Raw genomic sequence first — 24,858 nt, 5'->3', positions numbered from 1 at the left:
GAACTGGTTATTCAGCAAACAAACATCAACACCACTTGATATGAATTCAGAATGGCCACTGGCCCTTTTAAAACACACTACCCGAGTACGGCACAGCCAAGCCTTGCTTACAATCAGATCAGTGCTGAGAACTACCTGCCCACCCCAGCCAAATCAGGTAGTATGCATCCTGCCAAAGGAGTAAAAAAGGAGGCTCTTCGTCCTCACTCTGGGAGGAGAGAAGCATGAGTGCAGGCATGGTTTGGGGAGCTATGAGACCAGAGACAATTGAGACACTAGGAGAGTTGGTCAAGGTGCCATAACCTATGTGTAGTGAGAAGAGCACACTATCCCTTGCAGAGCGTGACAATTTGAAGAGAACTGTTATGAACTTGCGGAGGACCGTATCTTCAAATCTGGAGGAAACCAGGCTAAAGGGAAGAGCCAGGCCCAGAGTGAAAACCGTACCCGTAAAGAGGGTCTAACCCAGCAAGAGAACGAGTCCTTGAAGGCAGTCACTTTCAGGGGGAGAACCAGACCATGGACAGAGACCAGCCAATGAGAGAGTAGAAAAGACCTTGGCCCAGTGGGACAGCCTTGGGCTTGTGGGTTGGAATAGCATAGCCTAATCACTACCATGAGTGATGGGGGAGAAATAGTTGCTGGTGGAAATGTTTCAGCTTTATTGTTATTTACCAAGAGGTGGCGACTCATGAATAGCAGGTGCTAATATTCATGCGAAAATGACACCCTAAGAAAGAGCAAAGTCTTGCTGCACGAATTGTGCAGAAGAGGTAGCCTGGGGGAGAGAAGGGTACTTGCTGGTAGGTGAAGTCAAGAAGCAAATGGGCTTAATGCCCCCGAGACTGTGTGAAGCAAAGAAGTACTGGGCACTATAGCCATGATATTGTGTTCTGCCATTAGCACCGTAGTGGAGAACAGTATCATCATGACAGGGATACCCTTGCCCCTGTATGATTTGCCCAATCCTGACACTGTTGGGAGAGGCCAATCGCAAGGAGGGCATCTATTTTATGTCAGAACCTTCTCTAAACTCCATATGCTTTCATTCAAGCTCCTTCCTATTTGTGGACTGGAGCCAAAGGCACGCAAAGAGGTATTGCTCCCATAGACTAGCCAAAAGCCTAGGACACCTAATGTTGATTTGGACCCCTATTGGATTTGGTATTGGATTTGGAAGACCGGGTACGTTATTTTTAATGGAACACCAACACAGTTTGTTTCCATTGTTTGGCCAGAAAAATATCCTGTTTTCTTATGAAAAAAACATGAATTTGTATAGGGGTTTCTTTCATACCCATCTTGACCTATTTTAATAAAGACTTTGAAACCTATCTCTATGTGAAGTGTCTATTGCATCTGTCACTGCACCAGAGTGGCTTTGAATATTTCTGAGGCAAGTCTGCAAGTCGAGCTATTTCATAGATCATTTGGGACGAAGATTGTATCCTTCTGAAAACATTTCCAAAGATACGCTATTTGTTCCTTCGGTCCAAAATCTATCCCAGCAAACATATTGACACATTAAGGGTTAAAGAGTCACCACTAATTTAATATTCACAGGGACCAGATGACGTCCGAACACTGGGGATTTGGTTTAATTTAGCCTAGAATGGTAAAGGCCAGTGGGATAAAGCAAATGAGTCTCTCAGGCATTCAGTATTGGAAAGAGTGAAATGTTTATAGAATACACAAAAAGGTCTAGGAGCCCCTCCACCGAGAACAAACACGGCCAAATAACCTGATCTGTGGGAAGTTGCCCACTCTGGAGGGTCTACAACCACGTTTTAGCTCACTGTACCTTTCACAGAGGTGAAATTTCCATTTGCATACAAGTCTGGTCCCACCCGCTTGGGCAGTCCAGCACCGAAATGCACGGCAATTCGCCTCTGAACTCGAGAGCATAGCTTAGGGGTATGGTGCTTGCCTTGGAATCAAGACGACACGCAGCAAGACAGGTTCGATCCCCGGGTCCACACTTAGGTTATTTATAACACCCTTAATACCAAAAGGTTTCCTATCAAATCAAACAAGAGTACCAACAGCAGCCCCAGACATGTGTTTCAGCCTTGTTGGGCCTCATCAGTGAGGCGGATCTCAGCCTCTCTAAGCACAGTGACCAAGTGGTCCACGTCTGGATTACCCAGGGGAACTTGGGGTGATACCAACAGTTCCTACAAAAATACACAAAAAGGTCTGTGACCCCTTGCACACTGTTCTTAGAGAGGCACAGCTTCACCTCACTGATGAGCCCCGACTAGGACGAAACACAGTTCTGGGGTTGCTGTAGGTACTCTTGTTCAGAGAACAATTGCCTAGTGTTTTGGTGCTGGACTGCCTAAGTGGGTGGGACCAGACTGATATGCAAATGAATATTTCTCCTCTGTGAAAAGTACTGTTGAGTGAGAACGTGGTTGTAGACCTTCCCAAGTGGGCACCGTCCCATAAAACAGGTTATTTGGCCATGTTAGTTCTTAGTAGAGGGGCTCCCAGACCTTTGTTTTATTTTTAGGAACTTGGGGTTCACCCTGTTATCCAAAGTAATCCAGACGTGGGTCTTTTGCTCACTGTGCTTAAAGAGGCACAGCTTCACCTCGCTGATGAGGCCCAACTAGGCCAAACACGTGTCTGGGGTGGCTCTTGGTACTCTAGTTCAGAGGAGAATTGCCCAGCATTTCGGTGGTGGACTGCTTAAGTGGGTGGGAGCAGACTGATATGCAAATGAATATTTCTCTTCTGTAAAAAGTGCAGTGGCCTAAAACATGGTTGTAGGCACTCCCAAGTGGGCACCTTCCAATAAAACAGGTTATTTGGCCATGTTAGCTCTTGGTAGAGGGGCACCCAGACCGTTTTTTTGCATTATAGAATAGTTTCAAAGTTTAACCTGCTAACAGTACTGGCTACTTCTTGTGGCTGAATGATCAAATACATGCAACCATTTTTTTCTGCAGGATTAAGAACCCACTTAGGATCTATATGGAGAGAATCAGCTCACTACCACACTTTTCTAAAGCAAGCTCTTTCGTTTGTGTGAGGGACAGGTTTACTCTCTTATAAACTATTAGGATATAATGCAGTATATGTGTTCCCTCCATTATGGGTTAAGGACGACCATCAAAACCTTATCACCTGTTGTTAAAACTGGCATATTTGGAGAGGAGTCCTCTACCCTCCACTTCCACGCCAGCTCAACATGGCTGAAAGTTGAGGTCTTTAACATTTTATTTTATTTAAGTGTGGCCATTTGAGAGAAAGGTTTGCGTTTTGTAAATGCTTCCTTCGACAAGAGATACATTGCAATTCATGGTCCAAAAACGCAACTGCTGTGCCAATTATCACAGATAATGGGATTGTGTTCCCTACTGCTTGTTTGTGTAGAACCTCATTATGGTGTTGTCTTTAATGATGTATTTCATCGAAGGCAAGGGATGAATGATTTGATTAATCAGTATATTGTCTTCAGTTCAGAGAGTTTGATGTGGAGTGTTATGTCTTTGAGCCCACTGGCCATGAGTCTTATTCAAGCAAGGCACTAAAATGACAACCGTAAAAAGGATGCCCTCCTGAATCCCCCTTGAACAGGGTTATTAGAAGTGCAAAACCTGATGACAAATTGCTACTTACTCAATCTGAAAGCATTGGTTTTATTCCCATGTAAAGTATTGTACTCCTCCAGTGTCTACCACAGACCTGCAAAGGGAGCTTCCTGAAAGTGTGGGAGTAGGATTCCTAAAGTTGTCTGAACTAGTTGCTTTAGGTCATTTGGTATAATGAGATACAATTTCCTTTAAAGTTATCACCAATTCAAAACCTGGAAGACCATACTTACAAAACTGTCTAGAACAGCCCCAGTGAGCTTGACATCTGTAATAGATTCAAGCAGGAATCGGGTTGGCTGATATACAATTCCAGCTTGAAAATACTTGTGCATACTGACTGAATAATGATTGGGGAGATAGAGGTAGAATAGACAAATCATGCATAGGGTAAAGGTGTGGTCTTGTAGCTGCAGAACATGCACTCTTGGGCTACTTTAGGTGCTATCCCTATTAAGGAGATGTGGCTGCATTTTGAAGATTTACTAAAAACATTCAATATGCTGATTGCATCCACTTCTCCATATAAAACGATTGCAGAAGTAGATGTTCAATCAAGACGCAAGGATCTAGAATAGGTCTCGGCACTCTGGACCTCTTTGCTGCCTAATGCTACTGATGAGATTCAGAGATTTACAAATAGCCTCAGATAAAAAGATTATTTTGGGACAGTGATGTAACAGTGATACAACTCCTGCTCCTTCTGATTTATTTATTTTATTATAGTTTGACTTTTCGGTGCAGTGAAGTAACCAGAATAAATGTCCTGTGCATTCGGATTCATTTATTTTAATAAAGTTTGACATTATTGTGGCATGTTCAAGGCTAAGACAAACCCCTTCATAGTTTCGATTTCCATAACCCATAAAATAGCTCAATAAGTTAAGCGATCACTTCAGAGATCTGTGTGTTAGTTACAGGTTTGATTGCATGTACAACTCCGCCCTGTATTGTTCCAAGGCCTGTACATTGAGTATGATTGAAACAAGGTAAGAATGTCACCTACTATTATAGCGGTTAGAAGCAAGATGAGTCTGCCGTGACACGAAGTGCCATATGAAAATGGCAATATTATACAACAAAGATCTTTACTAGGCTGGGAGGGACCCAGCCTTACAAATAGACGTGTAGAAAAAGATGCGTCTGGGTGGAACCTGTTTCAACAAAGTACATTTTTGTTGTTCATGATTAGGAAATCGGTCTTAATTGTCCAGGAAATGGTTAAAAAATTGATATTATGTAACTCCCAATCCCTCTCTCACAACAGACTTTACATACGAAGTAGCAATGTTCGTGCTAAAGTCTCCTTCATTATGATAGGGAAATTATTGGAAGGCAATACAGTGTCTCAAAACTATGGTTTAATGTCAGACTATGAGAGGAGCCTGAAGGATCCTCAAACCTTGTAGCAGGAGCAGTGAGGCTTAGGAATTTGAATACATGTGCAAAATACTGGTGCTATTGGAGCCTGGCTTTTAAAAGACCTCAGGCTGCGCACTTCTGTCAATCCCTTTTCTGAGGGGTACAAGCGGAGAGGATAGTAGACTAGCCCTTAACAGGAGTACACGAAATGCCCTCAGGGTCAGCACTAGCATCAAAGTGTTGTCCAGATTGATGGGATTGTGTTGGGATCAGTGGAAATCATATGTTTTGAGACATCTGGTACAAGAGGCTCTAGTTTGCCATCCAATACTGTCAAGTGAGGTTTGGAGACAATTGTTGGAACTATGGTTGGTTCCCAATTCAAGACAAATCTGTACCAGAGAGGAATTGTTCTCCTTTGTACGCCTTTTCAGATTGTATTTGTACTGGTGAGCCAAGTTCTTTTCTATCTTGTTGTAAAATGTAGGTGGAGAAGGATGTCACAAAATAAATCAAAGAAACTGAACCTATAAGATCTTAAAACTGAAGTCAATGAGTGGATAATTAGTCCTTCTATCAAGAAGAGGCACAGAACAAGATCCAAGAACCAAAACTGTTTATCAGCATCATTATTTATATATATTTCTTTTATTTGAGTTATTTACATAGGCCTGGCATTTGTAGTCTGTATAGGGTTAGATCAGGCAGTTTTGCATTGCACAAAAATACAGTTCAAGCTTCATTGATTTCCGATGCATGCCTGGATGATTACAGAGATCAAGGGTTACATTTGTGGGAGGGGATTTTTATGGCCATGGTTTGAAGAGCAATCGGGATGTGGGTAAGCGGTGGAGGTAGATTATGCTTGGGGATAGTGGAACATGAAGAGAAGGGGTTTGAATTCTTGCCTGAATTTTCGTAGTGACTGGGGCAAGCCTCAGGTAAAGTGAGTGTGTTACAGACTGCCATGGCATATCTTGAGAAGGCCTGCTTAATGGTCCTTTCTTTGTATGTCTTCTGGGTCTCCAGGCACACAGCTTTGGGGCAGTTTTTTTATTTTTTATTAATGATTAGTTTGATAACAAACTTTACATTTATTTTCATTTCCAAATAAAACATTTCATTTCTAACTTTTCATGACATCTTAAAAAAAGAAAAAAAGAAAAGAAAAAGAAGAAAGAAAACAAAAAAAGAATCATTTCCTCTTATAAAAAGTCATTATTCCGTCCTGTGTGCTAAATATCATCATTTTCAATTTATCACTTCTCATTTCATCGACATCTATTTCTCATTATTTTAATTTAAGCTTTGGGGCTGTACATTCCGCAAGTTTGTCTGGTGAGATGTGTCTTTTCTTAGTTAGGCGGGAGCGGCTACGTGCGTGTCTAGTAAAAGATGTGTTGAGTCTTGAATTGTATGTGACCCCGGGGAGGAAGCAAGGAGTGTTTCATGAATGTTGACCTGCAGTTCAAACTGAGATATGGAAAAAGGCTTTGAAGGTTTGACGGATGATTTGAGAAGACCAGTGAGTAGTGCTTTGCAACAGTGAATATGTGCTTGGAGGAAGGCTTGAACCTTAGAGTGAAAGTTGATTGTGGAAGGAGACTCTGTTAACACTTGTGCAAAGGGTTGACCGTGTTAGGGAAAGCGCACCAAGGTTCAACATTGAAGATACAGATGTCTTTTAGGGAATGAGATTCACCAAAATTGATCAGGCAAATTCAATTTTTGTTGGGTTCAATTTGAGGTATACTGCAGACATCCAGGTCTGAATTGTGCCTATGAATGATGTTAGGTGCTTAATGCCATTGACTGGTGATACTCTGAATTAGACTAGTGGATTATTGGCATATTGTTGGAGTGAAGTAGTTTTAACTGAACAGAAGAGCTTCCAAGTGTACCACTTAAAAGTTTAATATAATTAGTGACATGATAGAAGGAACCCTAGGGAATGCCACAATGAATGACTATTTAAAAGGAAGCAGTCAAACAAGTTCTCTGTGACGTCCATGCTGGAGAAAAGGATGGACAACAGAAGATTGTGGCCAACATTATCAAAGGCCATCGATAGCTGTAACCATTCCAGGAGGTAGAAATCACCTTTGCTGGTAATTTGTAAGCTGACGTCAACTACCTGGTTGGGGGCTGTTTCTGTGCTGCTGTGTGGGCGTAAGTATGATTAACGTTGCAAGGCCTGCTATGCTTGAACTAGATGTGTGGAATAGTCACCAGGTGCAGACTGGGCAGCAGTTATATCAGCTGACCCAAACTCCAGGGTGTGCGTCGCGTGGGTGAAAGCCACCTGAAAGATACTTTGACTTGAGTACTTTCAGTAATCATTGTATACTTTCAATCACTTATTCCACTTGAAAGAACAAGGTACAATAGTAACGTAAAGGTTAAAGTTGTAGTGCATGTAAAGTCTGCGTGTCCAAGATAGGCAAGAATATGGCCACATTGGATGTGCTGGGTTTTATGTCTTGATTATAAAGATACAGCTTTGTAAATAGCTGGGGCCAAGTTCCCGTAACATTGTTATGTTGCTTATTGATTGCGGAATGTTTTTATAAGAATGCCCTTGCTCGCAAGATCGAGAATGTTATGGAGAGAAGTGTTGGGAAGACTGGGAGATGTTATGGTGGGAATGTCTGTGAGCCGGAGGCTGCAGCTGTATTAATCTACGATACTCAAATAAAGATCATATGAAATTACTTACCAGTGTCATGAGGTTTCAACACCTAATCAGACAGAACACTGGGCTTTCGTAATCTGCCATTGTTTTGCATGCTTCCGTTTTTCGTTTGGGAAGAGAAGTAGTGGGTTCACTGCTTTAGGCTTCGAGCCACCACCCATGGTGTATTGAAATCAGAAACCATGCCGTTACAGACTGTAAGGATCATTTTAGGAACCTGGTAACCATGGGTTATGTGCCTGGATTGGAATCATCTATGCCCGGGGCTATGGGTGTGCTTTTATGAAGCAGTCTTCAAGCACCTTCTGCACAGTAAACTCTCCTCTCCCCCTTGCCTCATTGCTTTGATTTCCCTTTCCAACACTCAACCCTCTCCAGCCCCGTTCCTGACCCTCCTTTCTCCCCTCCTCCAAACCCACCCACTGTGGCCCCTGATTGTTCAGTCAACCTGCCAACTGTGTCCCCTGATTGATCAGTGCTCCGTGCACGTGACCAGAATCACAAAGGATCAGAGAGTGTTCCCAGTGTGTGGCTTTTCTAGGCCTTTATTTTGCTCTATGCCTCTGGTAGGCACCATCTGCACGGTAAGCTCTCCTCTCCCGGCTTGCTTCATTGCCTTGATTTCCCTTTCCGGCGCTCAACCCTCTCCAGCCCTGTTCCTGACGCTCCTTCCTCCCCTCGTCCCAACTCGCTCACTGTGTCCCCTAATTGGTCAGAGTTCTGTGCACATGACTGGAATTCTACCTCTTTAGTGGCCCACCTAGTGCAGCCTTGCCCAGGCAGCCGGCTGAGGGCCACAAGGCAAAGGGCAGCTCCCTTGGGCAGCTCCCATCCCGTTTGCCCTGTTCGCTGCGGCCGCCAAACATAGGCGTCTTCTGCTACAAACAGGTTTCGGTGTTAGGGATTGGGAGCGCGGACAGTGCAGTGCCTCCTAAATCCTGCCACGATCTTACTGCTATATAACTACTTGCGATTCTTACCAGTGTGTACAAATCGTGCTGCACTCCAAAATGTGTTGGATTTAAAGGATTGCTTAGAATAACCAATGTATTGCATTTAGATAAATTTTTTAGGGTAGCCAATGTATCGCATTTCAATGACTTTTGAGGGTGGCCAGTGTATCACATTTCGATGAATTTTGAGGGTGGCCAATGTATCGCATTTAGATGCATTTTTTAGGGTAGCCAATGTATTGCATTTAGAGGAATTCTGAGGATCACCAATTTATTGCATGTAGTTGATTTCCTAGAATAGCCAATGTATTGCATTTATATTCATTGTTGATGGGAGACAGTGTATGGCAAATGTATTACATTCATATGAACTTTGCACCTTTCAGCACCCTTCCACTACTCGCATACTCTAAAACACACTGCTAAACACCTCTGCCATAAGAATGCAGCTATCCCCCATGATATTTGGTCTAGCTGCACATTTAATGTTCCCCCTACTCTCACACACTCTCCAGACTACCTTTCAGCACCCTTCCACTACATGCACTACTCTAAAACACACTGCAAAACACATCTGCCATACGAATGCAGCTATCCCCCATCATATTTGGTCTAGCTGCACATTTAATGTCCCCCCTACTCTCACACACTCTCCAGACTACCTTTCAGCACCCTTCCATTACATGCACTACTCTAAAACAGACTGCAAAACACCTCTGCCATAAGAATGCAGCTATGCCCCACGATAGAATTCGGTTTAGCTGCACACATACTATTTCCCCCCTACTCTTATACACTCTCCAGTCTGCCTTTCAGCACCCTCCACGACACACTGCACAACACCTCTGCCATAGGAAAGAAGCTATCCCCCACAATATAATTCGGTCTAGCTGTACATAATGTTCCCCCTACCCTCACACATTCCTCCAGTCTACCTTTCAGCACCCTTCCACTACCTGCACTACTCCAAGACACACTGCACACCACCTCTGCTATAAGAATGCAGCTATCCCCGATGATAAAATTCGGTCTAGCTGCACACATAATGACTCTACTGCTCTTGCATAGTCCAGACTACCTGTCGGCACCCATCTGCATGCAGCTCAACATTGGGTGTCTAACAGGGACTTGGCCACCCTTTCCTACCTTCGTATTGGCTAAAATGCACATACGCATTCTATGCCTCCCTGACCAATTTCCCATACCTGGACTTCGGTCTCCAAGGGCATTCAACAACCTACAGCACATTGGGACCTAGCAAAGGGGAAATACGCTATACAAATGACAGATAATGATGTTGATGATTGTTAGAGAGATTTATCATTATTATGCTTCATTCCTTCTCCTAGTGAGCCCCCCAGCACTTTTTGCTGGACTTCTGGACCTTTTTCTTTCAGTTCCGAATGAGTGGAGCCTTTTCCCACTCATTCTTTCTTACGGGCTTTGTCTTTTGGAGCTCCTTTCTTTGTAATCTAACTGTACTATGGAGTCTGTCTGCTCCATAGCTCTTAAAGGCATATGTGTTTTTACAAATGCATCACACAGCTCCTTATGGGCAGTGTTGCTGAGACCCTTAGGTTCCTCTTTTAAGATTATTTTTCTATATCCTCAAGTAACTACAGTCCTTAAGTAAATCTCTCCCAAAACTCTATAGTCTGAGAGATTAGCACACCCCACCTTCAGTGGAGTGCCAAAGGGATACCTAGTATCCCCCTTCTCTCTGCTCCTGTGACATAGACAATCACCTAGTTGTGGCTGGTGTCAGTGGACGTGTTCTACCAACTATTGTGTATTATTTATACTGCAGGCTATGTCCATAGCCTCGGTAGTGCACAATAGGGGCACCCATGGCACCTACTTTGGGGCCCTGCGTTCTTTTTTCGCCAATACTAGCGTGGTGGTTCTTTGTTTACCATTCTGGGAGGGGGAGGTCTGTGTGTGTGTTTTGCCTTTGGCGGGAATCCTTGGGTATCCCTGCCTAAGCTCCAAGTGTCTTGGCAGGCAGGAAGTGGGGGAGGAGTCTTTCACCCCCCTGTCCTTTGTCTGCAGGAGTGCCCGAATAGGACCAGCTCCCAATGTGGGTCTGGCTTTCCTGATTGGACAACTAAACGCCCCTTTCAAATGAATTGTGTCCTCCCACGTATTCCTCATCTTTAATATACATATCTCGCCAGCTTTGCTGCTTCTGAAAAAAGATTTATCGGCAGAGGGTGCTGTACTCGATGTCGATGTCTCTCGAGGGCCTCTGTCAAGCGTCAAAAGTCAAGATTTAAGAAATGCTACGACTGCGGGTCGAAGATGTCTATAACTGATCCTCACTGCGTCTGCCTGTGGTGTCTCGGTTCCGAACATCGTACCAATGGCTGCGGATCCTGTCAGTCCATGACAGAAAAAGCCCTCAGAGTACACAGGTGTAAACTGGCGATGGGGAGGACGGCTTAGAAGTCTTCTTCGAAGAAGGAAAAGAAGTCTGGGTTGTCTAGAAACTCTACCCAGTGTAAAAGATCAAAGAGGTCCCGGTCGAGGAGTTGATCAAGGCAGTCTTCGTCGAAGAAGGCGAAGAAGAGACGCCATAGGTCTCCCTCTTTATCATCCGATTCCTCCACTGAGGTAATCAGGTGTCTGACAAAGTCGGATTCCCCACGTAAATGGGATGCCTTTAGAGTTGAAATGATGCACATTTTCAAGAATGCGACCTCGACCCCCTCGAAAGAATCGCGCGAGAGCCATACCCCGGTCACTCCTTCGGACGACTCAGGGAAGTCGAAGGCTACTTCATCCAGGCCGAGCATGAAGCCGGCAATACGTCGAGAGGAAACTCATCCCGATGAGAAGGCGTTGAACCGAGTCCGTCTTCGAAACCGTCAAAAAAGCACAAATCGTTGAGGAATTAGAGGACTTTGTCGACGCCATCAACGTCAAACATTTCAAAGTCGAGGGCGATTCCAAGTAAATCGGCCTCTTTCGAAGCCGTCTTCAAAGCTGTCGAAGGAAACTTCGATCTCACTTTAGCCTGTGCCTTTTCATGAGAAGATTTACAGGCCAATTCCCCAAAAATGTTTACGTCCATGCTCTCAATTGATGAGGAGATTTCTCCATTTGGAGTGAAGTTTGGTACTCAAAATGTGCCTGAAGAGCTCATTGATCAGGAATCAAGAATGAAAGACCTTTTTGACCCCCTCCAGTCTGCTAGTGGTCTTGACACTTCTCCAGAACTGGAGGTTGGCAGGTCTGGCCAAGCTGAACATGCAGATTCTACTTATAGAAATCTGATGAATAGGGTCACGGAATATATGGGTTGGAATAGAGCTTCCCCTGCATATGAGCAGGATGGATATGACAGACATCCTAGACGAGGGACCGCAAAAGGACCGAATTTTGCCCTTCCACAAGGCCCTTCAGAGGAAGGTTATTGCTAATTGGGAAGCTCCAGAATCTGGGCCTGCAATTAACAGAAACTTCTCTAGGAAGTACAGACCCTCTAGCAGCAACCCAGACTACCTCACCAAGCACCCTACAACTGAGAGCCTGGTAGTTCAGGCTGCCACATCAACCAGGCAATCTGCTTATCCCTCTATCCCCCCGGATAGAGATGACAAAAAGGTAGATGCCTGGGCTCGCAATGTTTTCACATCAGGCTGCATGGCCTTGATGTCTACCAATGTCACCTGTACTTTGTTAAGATTTTCTTATGCCCTGTGGGACTGTGTTGCCATGGCGGCTGATCACATCCAGGAAGGCGAAGAAAGAGGCGGCTTTCTCGCTATAGTAAAGGATGGAAAGGAGGCAATGGGGGAATGTCTCCAGTCAGGATTGGATACTGCTGACAGCATCAGCAGATCCATGGCTGTAACTACTGTACTGCGCAGATTTGCCTGGTTGAGGAAGTCGAGGTTTGCACCGGATGTGCAGGCCAGACTGCTCAACATGCCGTTTGACAGCTCGAAGTTGTTCGGTAGCAAGGCAGATGAGTCTGGAGAAGCTGCAGACCTCCAATGCGGCAGCTAAGTCCCTTAGCGCCTCCATTCGACAACCTCAACAACAACCCTATTCAGGCTCATCTTCCTGGAGGGGTTGTCCTTTTCGTTTCTATTCTTCATTTGGAAGGGGAAGAGGACAGGCCATACAAAGGCGACAAAAAAGATTCCTTGTGGTGGACGAGGAAGGGGTGCTAAATCAGCCCCAGCAACAGCATCTTTACCCTCAGCCACTGCTGCAGCCGCCTCTAAACCTCTCTGAGGCCTTGATCCACAAGACCCCGGTGGGAGCCAGAATTTCTTAGCATCTGAACTTATGGCGGGGCATTACTTCAGATGCTTGAGCACTGCAAACAGTAGCCCAGGGTTAATGCCTTCCTTTTCAAAAAAAGGCCTCAGGATCATCCACCGGGATACAACTCGGTCAAAATTCCAGATCTGCACCTTGTGCAGGAAATGTTATCCCTGCTAGAGAAAGGTGCAATAGAACATGTACCTGTAGCGGAGAGGAGCAAGGGTTGGTATTCGCCCTACTTTCTCATTCATAAGAAGGGCGGAGGATTGAGACCCATCTTGAACTTAAGAAACTTGAACAAGTTCCTCAGGAAGGACAAGTTCAAGATGGTTACCCTTTCTCAGATCCTTCAGGCTCTCCAACTCCAAGACTGGTTGGTATCATTGGACCTTCAGGATGCTTACTTTCATGTGCCAATCCATCTCAAGCACAGAAAGTACCTGAGGTTCGCGGTTGGCGGTTCTCATTATCAGTTTCGAGTTCTGCCATTCGGGCTGACCTCCGCCCGAGGGTTTTCACCAAGTTGATGGCGGTAGTTGGCAGCAAGTGTCAGGAGAGGAGAATTCAGGTCTACCCCTACCTGGACGATTGGCTGATCAGGGTCGCTCACCTGAGCAAGCTCAGAAACATCTCAGTATCACCAGCCACTACCCTTCAGAGGTTTGGCTTCTCCCTCAATTACAAGAAGTCCCATATGATACCATTCCAAAGACTGCAATTCATTGGAGCAGTTCTGGATACCTCCTCGGGGAAAGCCTCACCTCCCGAGGTGAGAGCTAAACACATTCTGCAGATGGAAACAAAATTCCAGAAAGCCCAGCATCTTCCGGCCTTCGATTTTCTGAGGTCGCTCTGTCTCATGGCATCCTGCATTGTTCTGGTGCCAGAGGCCTGGTTGAGAATGAGGTCCCTTCAGTAGGCTCTCAGGACTCATTGGTCCCAATTCTCAGGGAATATGTCAGTCCAACTGCAAGTTCCGAGCAGAGTTGCTGAGCTGAAGACCTTATATGGTGGGCTTGCAAAGACAACATTCTCAAGGGAGAATGTTTTTGGCAACCATGGCCGCAGATGACAGTAGTGACGGACGCCTCACTCACGGGGTGGGGAGCCCACACCAACGAACTGACAATCGGCTGTCGTTGGTCTCCATTGCAGTCCTAACTACACATCAACCATTTGGAGCTGAGGGCAATCAGACTAGTGCTGAAGGCCTTTCTGCCCTCTGTACGGGGAAAGAATATCATGATAATGACGGACAACGCAGTGGCTATGTACTATCTCAACAAGAGAGGAGGTGTAGGGTCGCTACCACTGTACAGAGAGGCAATGCAGCTCTGGTTCTGGGCAATACAAGAAGGAATCGCTCCATCGGCAGTTCACCTAGCCAGTGAGCAGAACACGGAGGCAGACGCTATGGGCAGGCAGAGCACAGTCTCCCATGAGTGGTAACTAGCTCAGGAAGTCCTTCAAGAGATTGTCACCCTTTGGGGAACACCTCAAGTAGATCTGTTTGCGACCGGTATCAAAGTGTGAACTGTCTTGCTGAAGGGAATTGCCCCCAAGAGGAGCTCTGGGAGGCGCGTTCATGGTGGACTGGGAATTTCCACTCCTATATGCGTTTCATCCAGTTCCTGTAATTCCTCACGTGATCAGGAGGTTGAGAAAGTTTTGGAAATCCATGATCCCAATTGCTCCAGATTGGGCCAGGAGGACGTGGTACCTGAACCATCTGGACATGATCATCTGCCCTCCTATACGTCTTCCACAAAGAGAGGATTTTCGCTCACAAGAGGAAGCTCGGGTTCTCCATCCAGAGGTCAGGACACTCAGCCTTCACGCTTGGTTTCTGAGAGGCTGGGATACAAGGATTGGGACCTCCCAGATGACGTAATGGAGATTTTGTTTTCGGCCAGAAGGCCAGCAACCAAATCCTTGTACCAGTGTCGTTGGAATAAATTCAGTAACTGATGCAGGGACAAGAATGTGTATCCATTCCAATGAGGCACTCCCATGGTGCTTTATTTTCTGTTGCATTTGGCTAATATGGGTCTCCAGATTGAGGCCATAAAAGGATACCTTGCAGCGCTTTCTATTTTTAAGCGCTCCTCTGAAGAGGTTTCCTATTTCAAGATACCCTTAATTTTTCAATTTCTGAAGGGGCTTACTAATGTGTATCCCCAAACCCCCTTCAATGTCCCTGCTTGGGATTTAAACCTTGTTTTAAAATGTCTAACATGTATCCCTTTCAAGCCTTTACATTTGTGTCTGTTAAGGCTTCTAACCTTGAAAACAGGCCTACTTATTGCATTAACATCAGCCTGCAGGGTAAGTGAGTTGCAGGCTCTTTCATGCAAGCCTCCTCATACTTTTTTCTTTGAGGAGTTGTCCTTAGAGTAAAGCCATAATTCCTTCTGAAAGTAGTCTCCGACTTCTCCAGCATTGGATCTTTCATGGATTCACATGCTTTGAATATTCCCCGTCGTCAGGCTGGGAATCCCCGGTACATTATATAGACCCTTTCCCGTAGGAAAACTTTTTCGACGCTTATGCGTCCTATCCACCTCGTTTTGTATCATGCGTGCCCGTGCCGTCAGGACGTCATGATATAAATACAGGCCCCGCCCCCGCGCTCCCTCAGATTTCAACCGTCTTTCAAAGTAGTGGGATCCTCGTGTTTACTACTAGTGAAAACTAGGTTGTTTTTTATTTTTTTTTTTGTCTGTTTCGCGTAAGCGAAGTTCAAATTCCGGAGAATTATGTCTGGAAAGGCGTTATTTCGCCCATGTGCAACCTGTGGCCTTAAAAAGGTTTATGAAGGAGACGGCCACATGGACTGTATCTACTGTCTCCACCCGCACCACACGGCGGATACATGTGAGATATGCCAGGGTTTCTCCCAAAAAACCCTTAAGGACCGTAAAAGAAGGCTGGTCGACTGGCTTAATGACGGAGCGGGTGCCTACCCGGCTTCGGAAGTTGGCTCCACGGCCTCCAGGAGCAAGTCAGAGCCTCCATCGAAGAAGGTTCGGCCAGCAGAAATTCGCGCTGAGGACAAGCATAAGGGGAAACATGCTGGATCCTCCTCATCACATAAAAAGCCCTCCTCCTCCTCATCATCTAAGACGGAGAGGCTAGCGCTGTCTAAATCCTCCTCAGGGGACCGTCCCAGGTCTTCCGTGAGTCGAGAAGCTTCAGCCGGGAAGTCGGCATCGAAATCGACGACGAAGTCTAAGGACTCGACGGCGACGACTTGCTCGTCGACCTCGGTGTCATTGACGATGCCTATTACCGTTCAAGCAGCAGCGGTTGGGATTCCTTCATCGACGGAGACTCAGTCTATGGCTTGGCTGCCTGAGGTCTATGACCCGATCCCCCCTGAGGTCTTACTGCAGCCAGACACGGCCTGCTCGGCGGAAGGGGAAGGTGACATGGTTCTGCAGCCATCAGATTTAGGCTTACGGCCTTCCACGTCGACGGCGACGAGTGCGAGCGGGGGTATGGTACCTATATCATCCACGTTACTGACCCCCCAGACGGTTTTGTCTCTGGATGTGCTTAATACTCTTCAGAAGCTACTACAGCGGCTGGATACGCAGTTCCCTCAACCTGGGACGTCATCGTCACTTTTGTCTGTACCTTCCGTCGACGAGCAAACTTGTACGGCTCGCTCGTCGACGAAACACCCATCGGCTCCCCAGGCGGTGAAAGATCGTCCTCGAGCTCAGGAGGAGGGTGAGTTGTCGGAGTCCGACTCTATACGTGATGACTCGGGGTCAGACATCTCCCTGTCACCGTCGAGGGACCCGACATGGAATTCGGATGTAGAATTGGAGTCTACGAGGAGCCAGACACAGCCATCTCCCCCTGATGATGTGGGAGCCTTCCATGCAATGATGGGGAAAGCGTGTTCTGAATTCGGCTTGATTCCTGAGGAGCAGAGGAAAGACTGTTTCCTTTTTGACCATATGGGTCAAAGGAGAAAATCGGTATTTGCCATCCCAATCCTTGACCACGTGTGGCAAGAAGGTCTCAAGACGATGCGCCATCCGTTCTCGGAACCAGCCATAAAGGGACGGATCGAGAAGAAGTTTAAAGCTCCGGAGTCCACTCCAAAATGTCTAACATCACAGCCTCTGTCTGACTCGGTGGTGTCGGCGGCAGCGGCTAGGAAGGCCAGGGTCCAGCAAAAATGTTCAACGCCACCGGAAAGCGAGGCTAGGAGGCAGGACGCATTTGGAAAGAAGGTGCTCTCGGTCGGAGCGACGACAGTAAGAGCAGCCAATTCCTTAGCGATCGTGTCACGATATGATAGGGAAATGTGGCACAAATTAGCCCCTATCCTAGAACACCTGCCAGACGAACACCGGAAAGCAGCTATGTTACTGGTGCGGGACGGCGAAGAGGCCTCGAACCACGCTATTAATATCGCAGTTGACCTAGCAGAGTCTGGTTTCAAACAAATCAACCATGGAGTAGTGCTTCGTCGACAAGAGTGGCTCAAATGTACTACTTTCCGTCCTGAAGTACAGTACAAAGTCCTGGACATGCCATGCGAAGGGGAGCACCTGTTTGGCGAAAAGGTTGATGAAGCGCTGAAAGGGATGAAAGAAGACACGGATACTGCTAGGTCCCTCGGGGCCCTTCAAACGGGTAGAAATTTTCGCTCTTTTCGCCCCTTCAGAGGTGCTTCTGGAAACTCCCGCTTTGGAGCCTTGAGGGACCGTGGATTTAACAGGCCCTCGTACTCTTCACAAGGGTTCAGACGTGCATCCCAGTCGGCACGTAGAGGCAGAGATTATCAAGCCTCCAGACGACGCGGCTCGGGTCCCTCGTCGACGAAGGACAAGCAAACCAGCAACCAATGACGGCCTTCGGAACGTCCTGGGGGGTCGAGTCTCTCATCACTTCGACCGATGGAAATGCATCACCAAAGATCGATGGGTCCTAGACACGATTCGCATGGGTCATGCGCTGCAATTCGAAGACAAGCCTCCGCGTCTTCCTCCTTTATTCTCGCCACAGCCCCACCTCCAAATCCTACGACAAGAGGCGGCGCTTATGTTGCGAAAAGGGGCGGTAGAGAGAGTTCCTGTGGCACAGGAAGGCCAAGGAGTTTATTCCAGGTTCTTTGTTGTCAAAAAGCCAAACGGCAAATGGAGGCCCATTCTCGACCTGAGGGTACTCAACAAGTGGCTAAAGAGCCAAAAATTCAAAATGCTAAAACTCCAAGAGGTTATCAGATCGGTGCAACCCATGGACTATCTATCATCACTAGACCTTCAGGATGCTTATTTTCACATCCCAATACGCCCACGACACAGGAGATATTTAAGATTCGTCGTCGGGAGAAAGCATTTTCAGTTCAAGGTCCTCCCGTTCGGACTCAAGTCCTCCCCCAGGACGTTCACCAAGTGCTTGGCCCCTATAGCGGCCCATTTAAGGAAGGATGGTCATCATGTCTATCCATATCTAGACGACTGGCTAGTCAGAGGGTCATCCAGGGAACAAACACGAGACAGTCTACGAGCCACAATGTCCATATTACAGGAACTGGGCTTCGCAATAAACTTCAACAAGTCCTCAGTAGAGCCTTCGAGGACCTTGGTCTTTCTAGGAGCGGAGTTTCATACACACACAAGCCTGGTGAAACCATCCAGCGAAAGAATTCAGAAACTTCAAAACAAGGCGTCGGGATGGAGAGGCGGTACCAAGGTCTCTGTGCGCAAGTACATGTCCCTGCTAGGGACCATGTCGTCCTGCATTCCGTTAATAAACAACTGCCGTCTGTTTATGAGGCCTTGCCAGGAATTTCTAGCGGACCGTTGGGCGCAGAGCAGAGGTCGCTGGTCCGACAGACTGGTCGTCGACGAACAACTAGTTCAAGCACTCGGCTGGTGGAAAGTGTCTACTCATCTAACGAAAGGGATGCCTCTACTGGAACCAGAGTTCCAAAAGACGGTGGTGACGGATGCATCGCTGAGCGGATGGGGGGCTCATCTGGATATGTTACAGGTACAAGGCCAGTGGTCTTTGCAGGAGTCCTCTCTGCATATCAACCTGCTAGAACTGAGAGCAGTGCGATGGGCTCTGAAGTCTTTTCTTCCGCAACTGAGGGACTCGGTGGTGCGTGTCATGACGGACAACACCACTACGATGTTCTACTTGAGGAAACAAGGAGGGACACGTTCCAGGTCCCTATCGACGGAGGCACAGAAAATCTGGCACTGGGCCCTGCAACACAACATGCAAATCTTAGCGTTTCACCTACCAGGAGTGAAAAACGTGGAAGCCGATGCTCTCAGCAGAGAAATGAACGAAGTTCACGAATGGGTGCTGAACGACCAACAACTTCAACAAGTATTCAAGGAATGGGGACACCCTTCCATAGACCTGTTTGCAACGAAAAACAACAAGAAATGCCATCAGTACGCAAGCAGATGGCCTCAGCAGGACTCACTGGGGGATGCGTTCTCATTCCCATGGACGAACAAATTCCTGTACGCATTTCCTCCTTTTCCCCTTGTCCGGAGGACGTTGCAATGGATCCTCAGGTACCCATGTCGGGTAATTCTGGTGGCCCCATACTGGGCCAGACAAGTGTGGTTTTCAGACCTACTACACTTAGCGGCGGCGGAACCGATGAGATTCCAGAAGACCCCCGACCTTCTGTCTCGACAGGAGGGTGTCGTTTGGCATCACGACCCGGACAGCCTCAAATTGACGGCCTGGCTCCTGACTTCGCCGAATTTGGTCGGCTAACGATTCCGGAGGACTGTCGACGTATCTTGCAAGCGGCAAGAGCACCTTCCACAAACGCCTCATACGCGTACAAATGGAAAAGGTTCTGTCAATGGTGTGAGGATCAACCAGGTTTGGCCCCGCAATCGATTAGGACGGAACAGCTCCTTCCATACTTGCTGTTATTAGCTCAAAAGGGCCTGTCGGTGTCGTCAATAAAAGTACACCTAGCAGCCATTTCCAGGTTTACTCGTCGACGGCACTCGGCACCATTGTTCAGCGACCGCCTGATTAAACACTTCCTTAAAGGCCTCTTTCGGAGTTTCCCTCCAGAGAAGAAATTTCCACCTGAGTGGAGCCTCAATCTGGTCTTAACGTCTCTTATGAAACCTCCTTTTGAGCCAATGTCATCATCGTCTCTAAAGTTTCTGTCGTGGAAATTGGCCTTCCTGGTGGCCATCACTTCAGCCCGACGTATTTCAGAAGTTCAAGCTCTAATGGTGGACCCACCATACTTACGATTTTTCAAGACCAAGGTAGTCCTAGCCACTAACCCACAGTTCATACCAAAAGCTCCTTCGGTGTTTCATAAACACTCTTCTATCGTGTTGCCTACGTTTTTTCCGGAGCCATGCTCGGGAGCGGAGCGCATGCTACACACGTTGGATGTAAAAAGGTCTCTCAAGTTTTATCTTCATCGTACGCAACCGTTCAGAGAAACGAGACAGCTGTTTGTGGCCTATGGGTTGGGTGCTAGAGGAAAAGCCATTTCAAAGCAAGGACTATCAAGATGGGTGTCATCTACCATTTCGTACTGCCATTCCAGGGCAGGAAAGCCCCTTCTACGAAGGCCAAGAGCTCATTCAACTAGAGCAGCGGCATCGTCGACGGCACTGTGGGCCGGAGTCCCTCTAGGGGACATCTGCATGGCGGCTACCTGGGCGTCTACACACACCTTTACCCGCCATTACTGCCTGTCGCAGCAACATGCCGAAGACACCCGGATGGGACAGGCAGTGCTTCGACACCTATTCCAGTAAGGTAAGCCCCGGCTGCGGGGTTGCATCCTGTGGAATTTATGACTGTATGTGGTCCGTTTTTTCCTATGTAAACTATTACTGATGTATACATGATCATAGGGAACGGCCTTTTGCGAAGAAAGTATATGGGTTTGCATGCACACCTCCTCTTGGGGGTAGTACTGCTATGTAATCTATTCAAAGCATGTGAATCCATGAAAGATCCAATGCTGGAGAAGGGAATAGTTTCTTACCTGTAACTCCATTTCTCCAGCATTGGTATCTTTCATGGATTCACATGCGCCCACCTGCCTCCCCTGATCATGCAAACCGGTTCCCCCACTACTTTGGGGGCCGAAATCTGAGGGAGCGCGGGGGCGGGGCCTGTATTTATATCATGACGTCCTGACGGCACGGGCACGCATGATACAAAACGAGGTGGATAGGACGCATAAGCGTCGAAAAAGTTTTCCTACGGGAAAGGGTCTATATAATGTACCGGGGATTCCCAGCCTGACGACGGGGAATATTCAAAGCATGTGAATCCATGAAAGATACCAATGCTGGAGAAATGGAGTTACAGGTAAGAAACTATTCCCTTCCATCTGTCGCAAGAAGATAACGCTACCAACTTTCTACCCTCCTCCTCATTCAGGCAAGGCTACATAGGCCAGACCCAAAAAGGGCTCTAAGCTTTTACATTGGAAGAATGGCTAAATTTCACCACGATTATCAACTCTTTATTGGATATACCGGCCCCAAGTTCGGCCAGGCAGTCGCTAAACAAACCATATCCAGGAGGATCACGTTGGCTATTGGAGAATGTTAGAGACTTGCTGGAAAGGAACCGCCGGAACGGCTTCAAGCTCATTCCACAAGGGGCATGGCAACCTCAGCAGCTCTCCAAAGGGGTGTCCCAATAAATTACATCTCTTCAGCGGCTACTTGATTGTCCATTCACACATTTGTCAAGTATTGCTGCTTGGGCTCCTCCTTGACTCAAGGAGGAGTATTTGCTAAGGCAGTTCTCCATTTGATTCATGATTAAATTGACTGTTACTTCCTCCTCCAAATTATCACTGCTTTGGGAGTCTATCAAAGATGAGAATATGTGGGAGTTCACAATCCATTCGAAGAACAAGTTACTTACCCCCGGTAACGTTCTTTCGACTGGATGTTCCTTACACTTATTCCTCATCGCCCCTCCCAGCCTACCCAAACGTACAATTTATGTGCTATTACATCTGCGTTTCCTGAGAGCTTGCAGTCTTGGGTACGCCTAGTTAGTTCCTCGATAAAGGGGAATGGGAAAAACAGAACTGAAGCCAACAGGCACTGCACAAGCTATTTGTACGAACGATGACGTTGGCGCTCGATGGAGGCCCTCAAGGGACATCAACGCCACGACATTGAGTACAGCGCCCTCTGCAGAGAAAGTTTTTCCCGAAGCAGCAAAGCTGGTGAGATATGTATATCAAAGATGAGGAATACGTGGGAGGAACATCCAGTCGAAAGAACGTTACCAGGGGTAAGTCACTTGTTCTTCTGTAAAATGCTAAGAAGGATTGCAGAGGAGTGTGTGCTGGAACTGTATAAAAGGTGAGCCTTCTGGAGTGAAAAGCAAGTCGACCACTGGAAACGGAAGTAACTGAAGAAGAAGACGACTAGAGACGCCTGCAGATCCTTTGCAACACTGTGTAGTGACCACTGCTGTCCTGACCCCGTTTTATGTCCGACAGAGGATCTCCGAAGAGGACTCTTCCCTTTGGTTGGTGGGAATAGCCAGTCCCAAGATGAACTTTGAAACAAGCCATCTCCTGCGGTCCTAGGAGTTTCCAGAGCTGCGGAACCCCAATAACAGGAGACCTGCTGCCCATTTCCATCGTTGTGGAAAGACTGAATCCATCCAAATCTTTGCTAAACCCATAAGGACAAGCCAGAGATCCGATCCAACTTTCCCAGCACCCCTCACCAGAGAGGGGGACTACAGGAAGCGAAGAAGATCGACAGCGCGATCCGTGTCCTTTGATGGTGCTGCAGAAAAGGCACCAAAACCGCAGAGTAAACCAAGAAGTTGCTGAAAGTCGTGCTACAGGTCCTCCCTCGAGACTACTGCTGAGAGATCCCGTCCATTGTCCTGCCTTCAGTCATCAGACCATGGAATCCGGAGGTCGGGTCCAGAGCTACACCATCGCAAAGCATCCAGCACAAACATTTTCTTCTAACTTAAGGTACTGCGGAGAAAAAGGAATTGCTTACCTGATTCCAAAAAGTCGCTCCAGAGCGTTGGCGTGCACATAGGTGTCCAGGACAACCCCCTCTTACCTCAGACCCAAGCCGCTGCTTGTGTCCCCTTCTCGAGTCCGATTTAAGGTCTCCCTTGTTAGTTGGTAACTTGCTGCTTCAATAACACTAGAAACTGGAAGAAATCCACAGCAACTCTTCGTAATTTGCTGCGTGTCAAGACTTCAAGCCCTCCTCGAACTGCCTTTAGCTAGGGTTGCGTTTGTTGGACCTAAAGGACTTACTAGGTGAAGATACCATCTCTAGAACCTTGAACTAAACTTATGTTACACTAACTAACCATTTTCCTCCCTTTAAGTGACTTTACTATATGTGTTTGCAGTGTAAATGTATTACCGTATAAACCGTTGAAAACTGCATGAGTGCGCAATAATCAATAATACGATAACATTTTCTTTTCTCTTTCTAACTTGCTACAAATGTAACCACGAACAAACACAAAAGCGAAAGTTCCCTTTGAAGTGTATTATCAAGTATTCCTAATTTTTCTAGTATAAACGTCTGAAGTATTTAAAGTGATTCTGGTGTAAATATAATAAATATATACTTGTTATATAACTATAAGTGTAAGTGCTTCTTTGTTGTGCCTGTCTTGTTACGATTCAGTGTACTTGCCTACAGCTCACATCTTCCTCTTAAGATAAGCCTGACAGCTCTGCCACTCTACCAAGGTCCTGAGCTAGTACAGACTGATACTATGAGTTGGGGATCTACAAACCACTGAGGTAGCTTAAAGTCTTAATAGCAGTGGAACTTTAGGAAAACGCCCCTAACAATTATTATGTGGAGCAACTATGTTATAAGGTAGAAGGTGATTTTTAAGATTTCTCGGCTAAGAGGAGGTTCTTAATTGGTAGTGCTAAGATGCCAAAACAGAGCTGCCCAGTCTATAGTTCATTCTTCAGGGGATGTTTAAGGCAACACATTGCCAGAAGATATGATAATGCAAAATGGCCCACGTATCCTAGACACTGTTATAGAGGGATCACCAAGCCAGCTGAACAATGGGTGCAGGCTAAATAGTGGACACACAACAGACTATGTTGAAGGAAATGGGACAACCACACATGTATGTTTGCTTGAACTGCTGTTTAGGTTGGTACAATTTCTCATATATGCCACTAGGCGGTATGCCCATATGTTGGGATTGTAAGAGTGTTGGGGGAGGGAAAAGAAAAAATGTCCACACTATAATATATTGTGTTTTTGAAACAAATTAAATTTGAAAAAAGCACACCTCCAGTACATCAAGGTCCTAAACCATTAAGTTTCAATCTTAGATTGACATAACTGAAAATAATAACAATACTCTACAAAATCCTGTTTAAAATCTGTAAATGGTAATGTCTATTCTAAAAAGTTGATTGTAGATGTGATACATATGATAGAATGTCTGCAGAACAGTGAAAAGTCAATTAAATACATAATGTAAATGTTGCTCACCATAAACTGCCATTGCACTTATTTCACAATTGTTTTGTGTGTTTCTTTCACATAATATATTTATATTGCTGTTTCCGTGCACTTTATACTAATTTGCAAACATTTGTTATTCAGGATCGAGGACTAAAAGAAGGCGACTATATTGTTGCAGTTGAAGGCAAAGACTGCAAGTGGTTGGGAGTGTGTGAGGTAGTGAACATGTTTAAAGGAATTGGAGAAAAAGGCATTGAAATTCAGGTGATAAGTTCCCAAGAACAGACGTCTTGTCTGGTAAGTCAATGCTATGACTTGAGTTTGACGGTGAGGTGGATTTGTTTTTCAGTTTAGGGAAATACATCAAATTATCATTGAGGGGCATTATAATGGCAATATTCTAGTCACATAAGATGTGAAAATGTAATAATTCTTATTGCACTTTTCTCTTTATTTCCAAAGGTGTTTAAATGTATTTCTGTAGGTGTAGTGCTTTTGTTTGGGTG

General features: G+C 46.2%; 1 protein-coding gene across 1 annotated transcript in view; it reads left to right on the top strand.

The window, feature by feature from the left end:
• Nucleotides 1–24,858, top strand: part of RHPN2 (rhophilin Rho GTPase binding protein 2) — a 398,731-nt gene that overhangs the window by 306,225 nt on the left and 67,648 nt on the right. The window contains exon 14 of the mRNA XM_069639162.1: nucleotides 24,494–24,649. Within this exon, the coding sequence (XP_069495263.1) occupies nucleotides 24,494–24,649 (156 nt within the window). The remainder of the gene's footprint in view (nucleotides 1–24,493; nucleotides 24,650–24,858) is intronic.

The sequence above is a fragment of the Ambystoma mexicanum genome, chromosome 1q (assembly GCF_040938575.1).
Source record: "Ambystoma mexicanum isolate Mex_15411 chromosome 1q, UKY_AmexF1_1, whole genome shotgun sequence".
NCBI classification, from domain to species: Eukaryota; Metazoa; Chordata; class Amphibia; order Caudata; family Ambystomatidae; genus Ambystoma; species Ambystoma mexicanum.
This window is presented reverse-complemented; position numbering and strand designations above follow the sequence as displayed.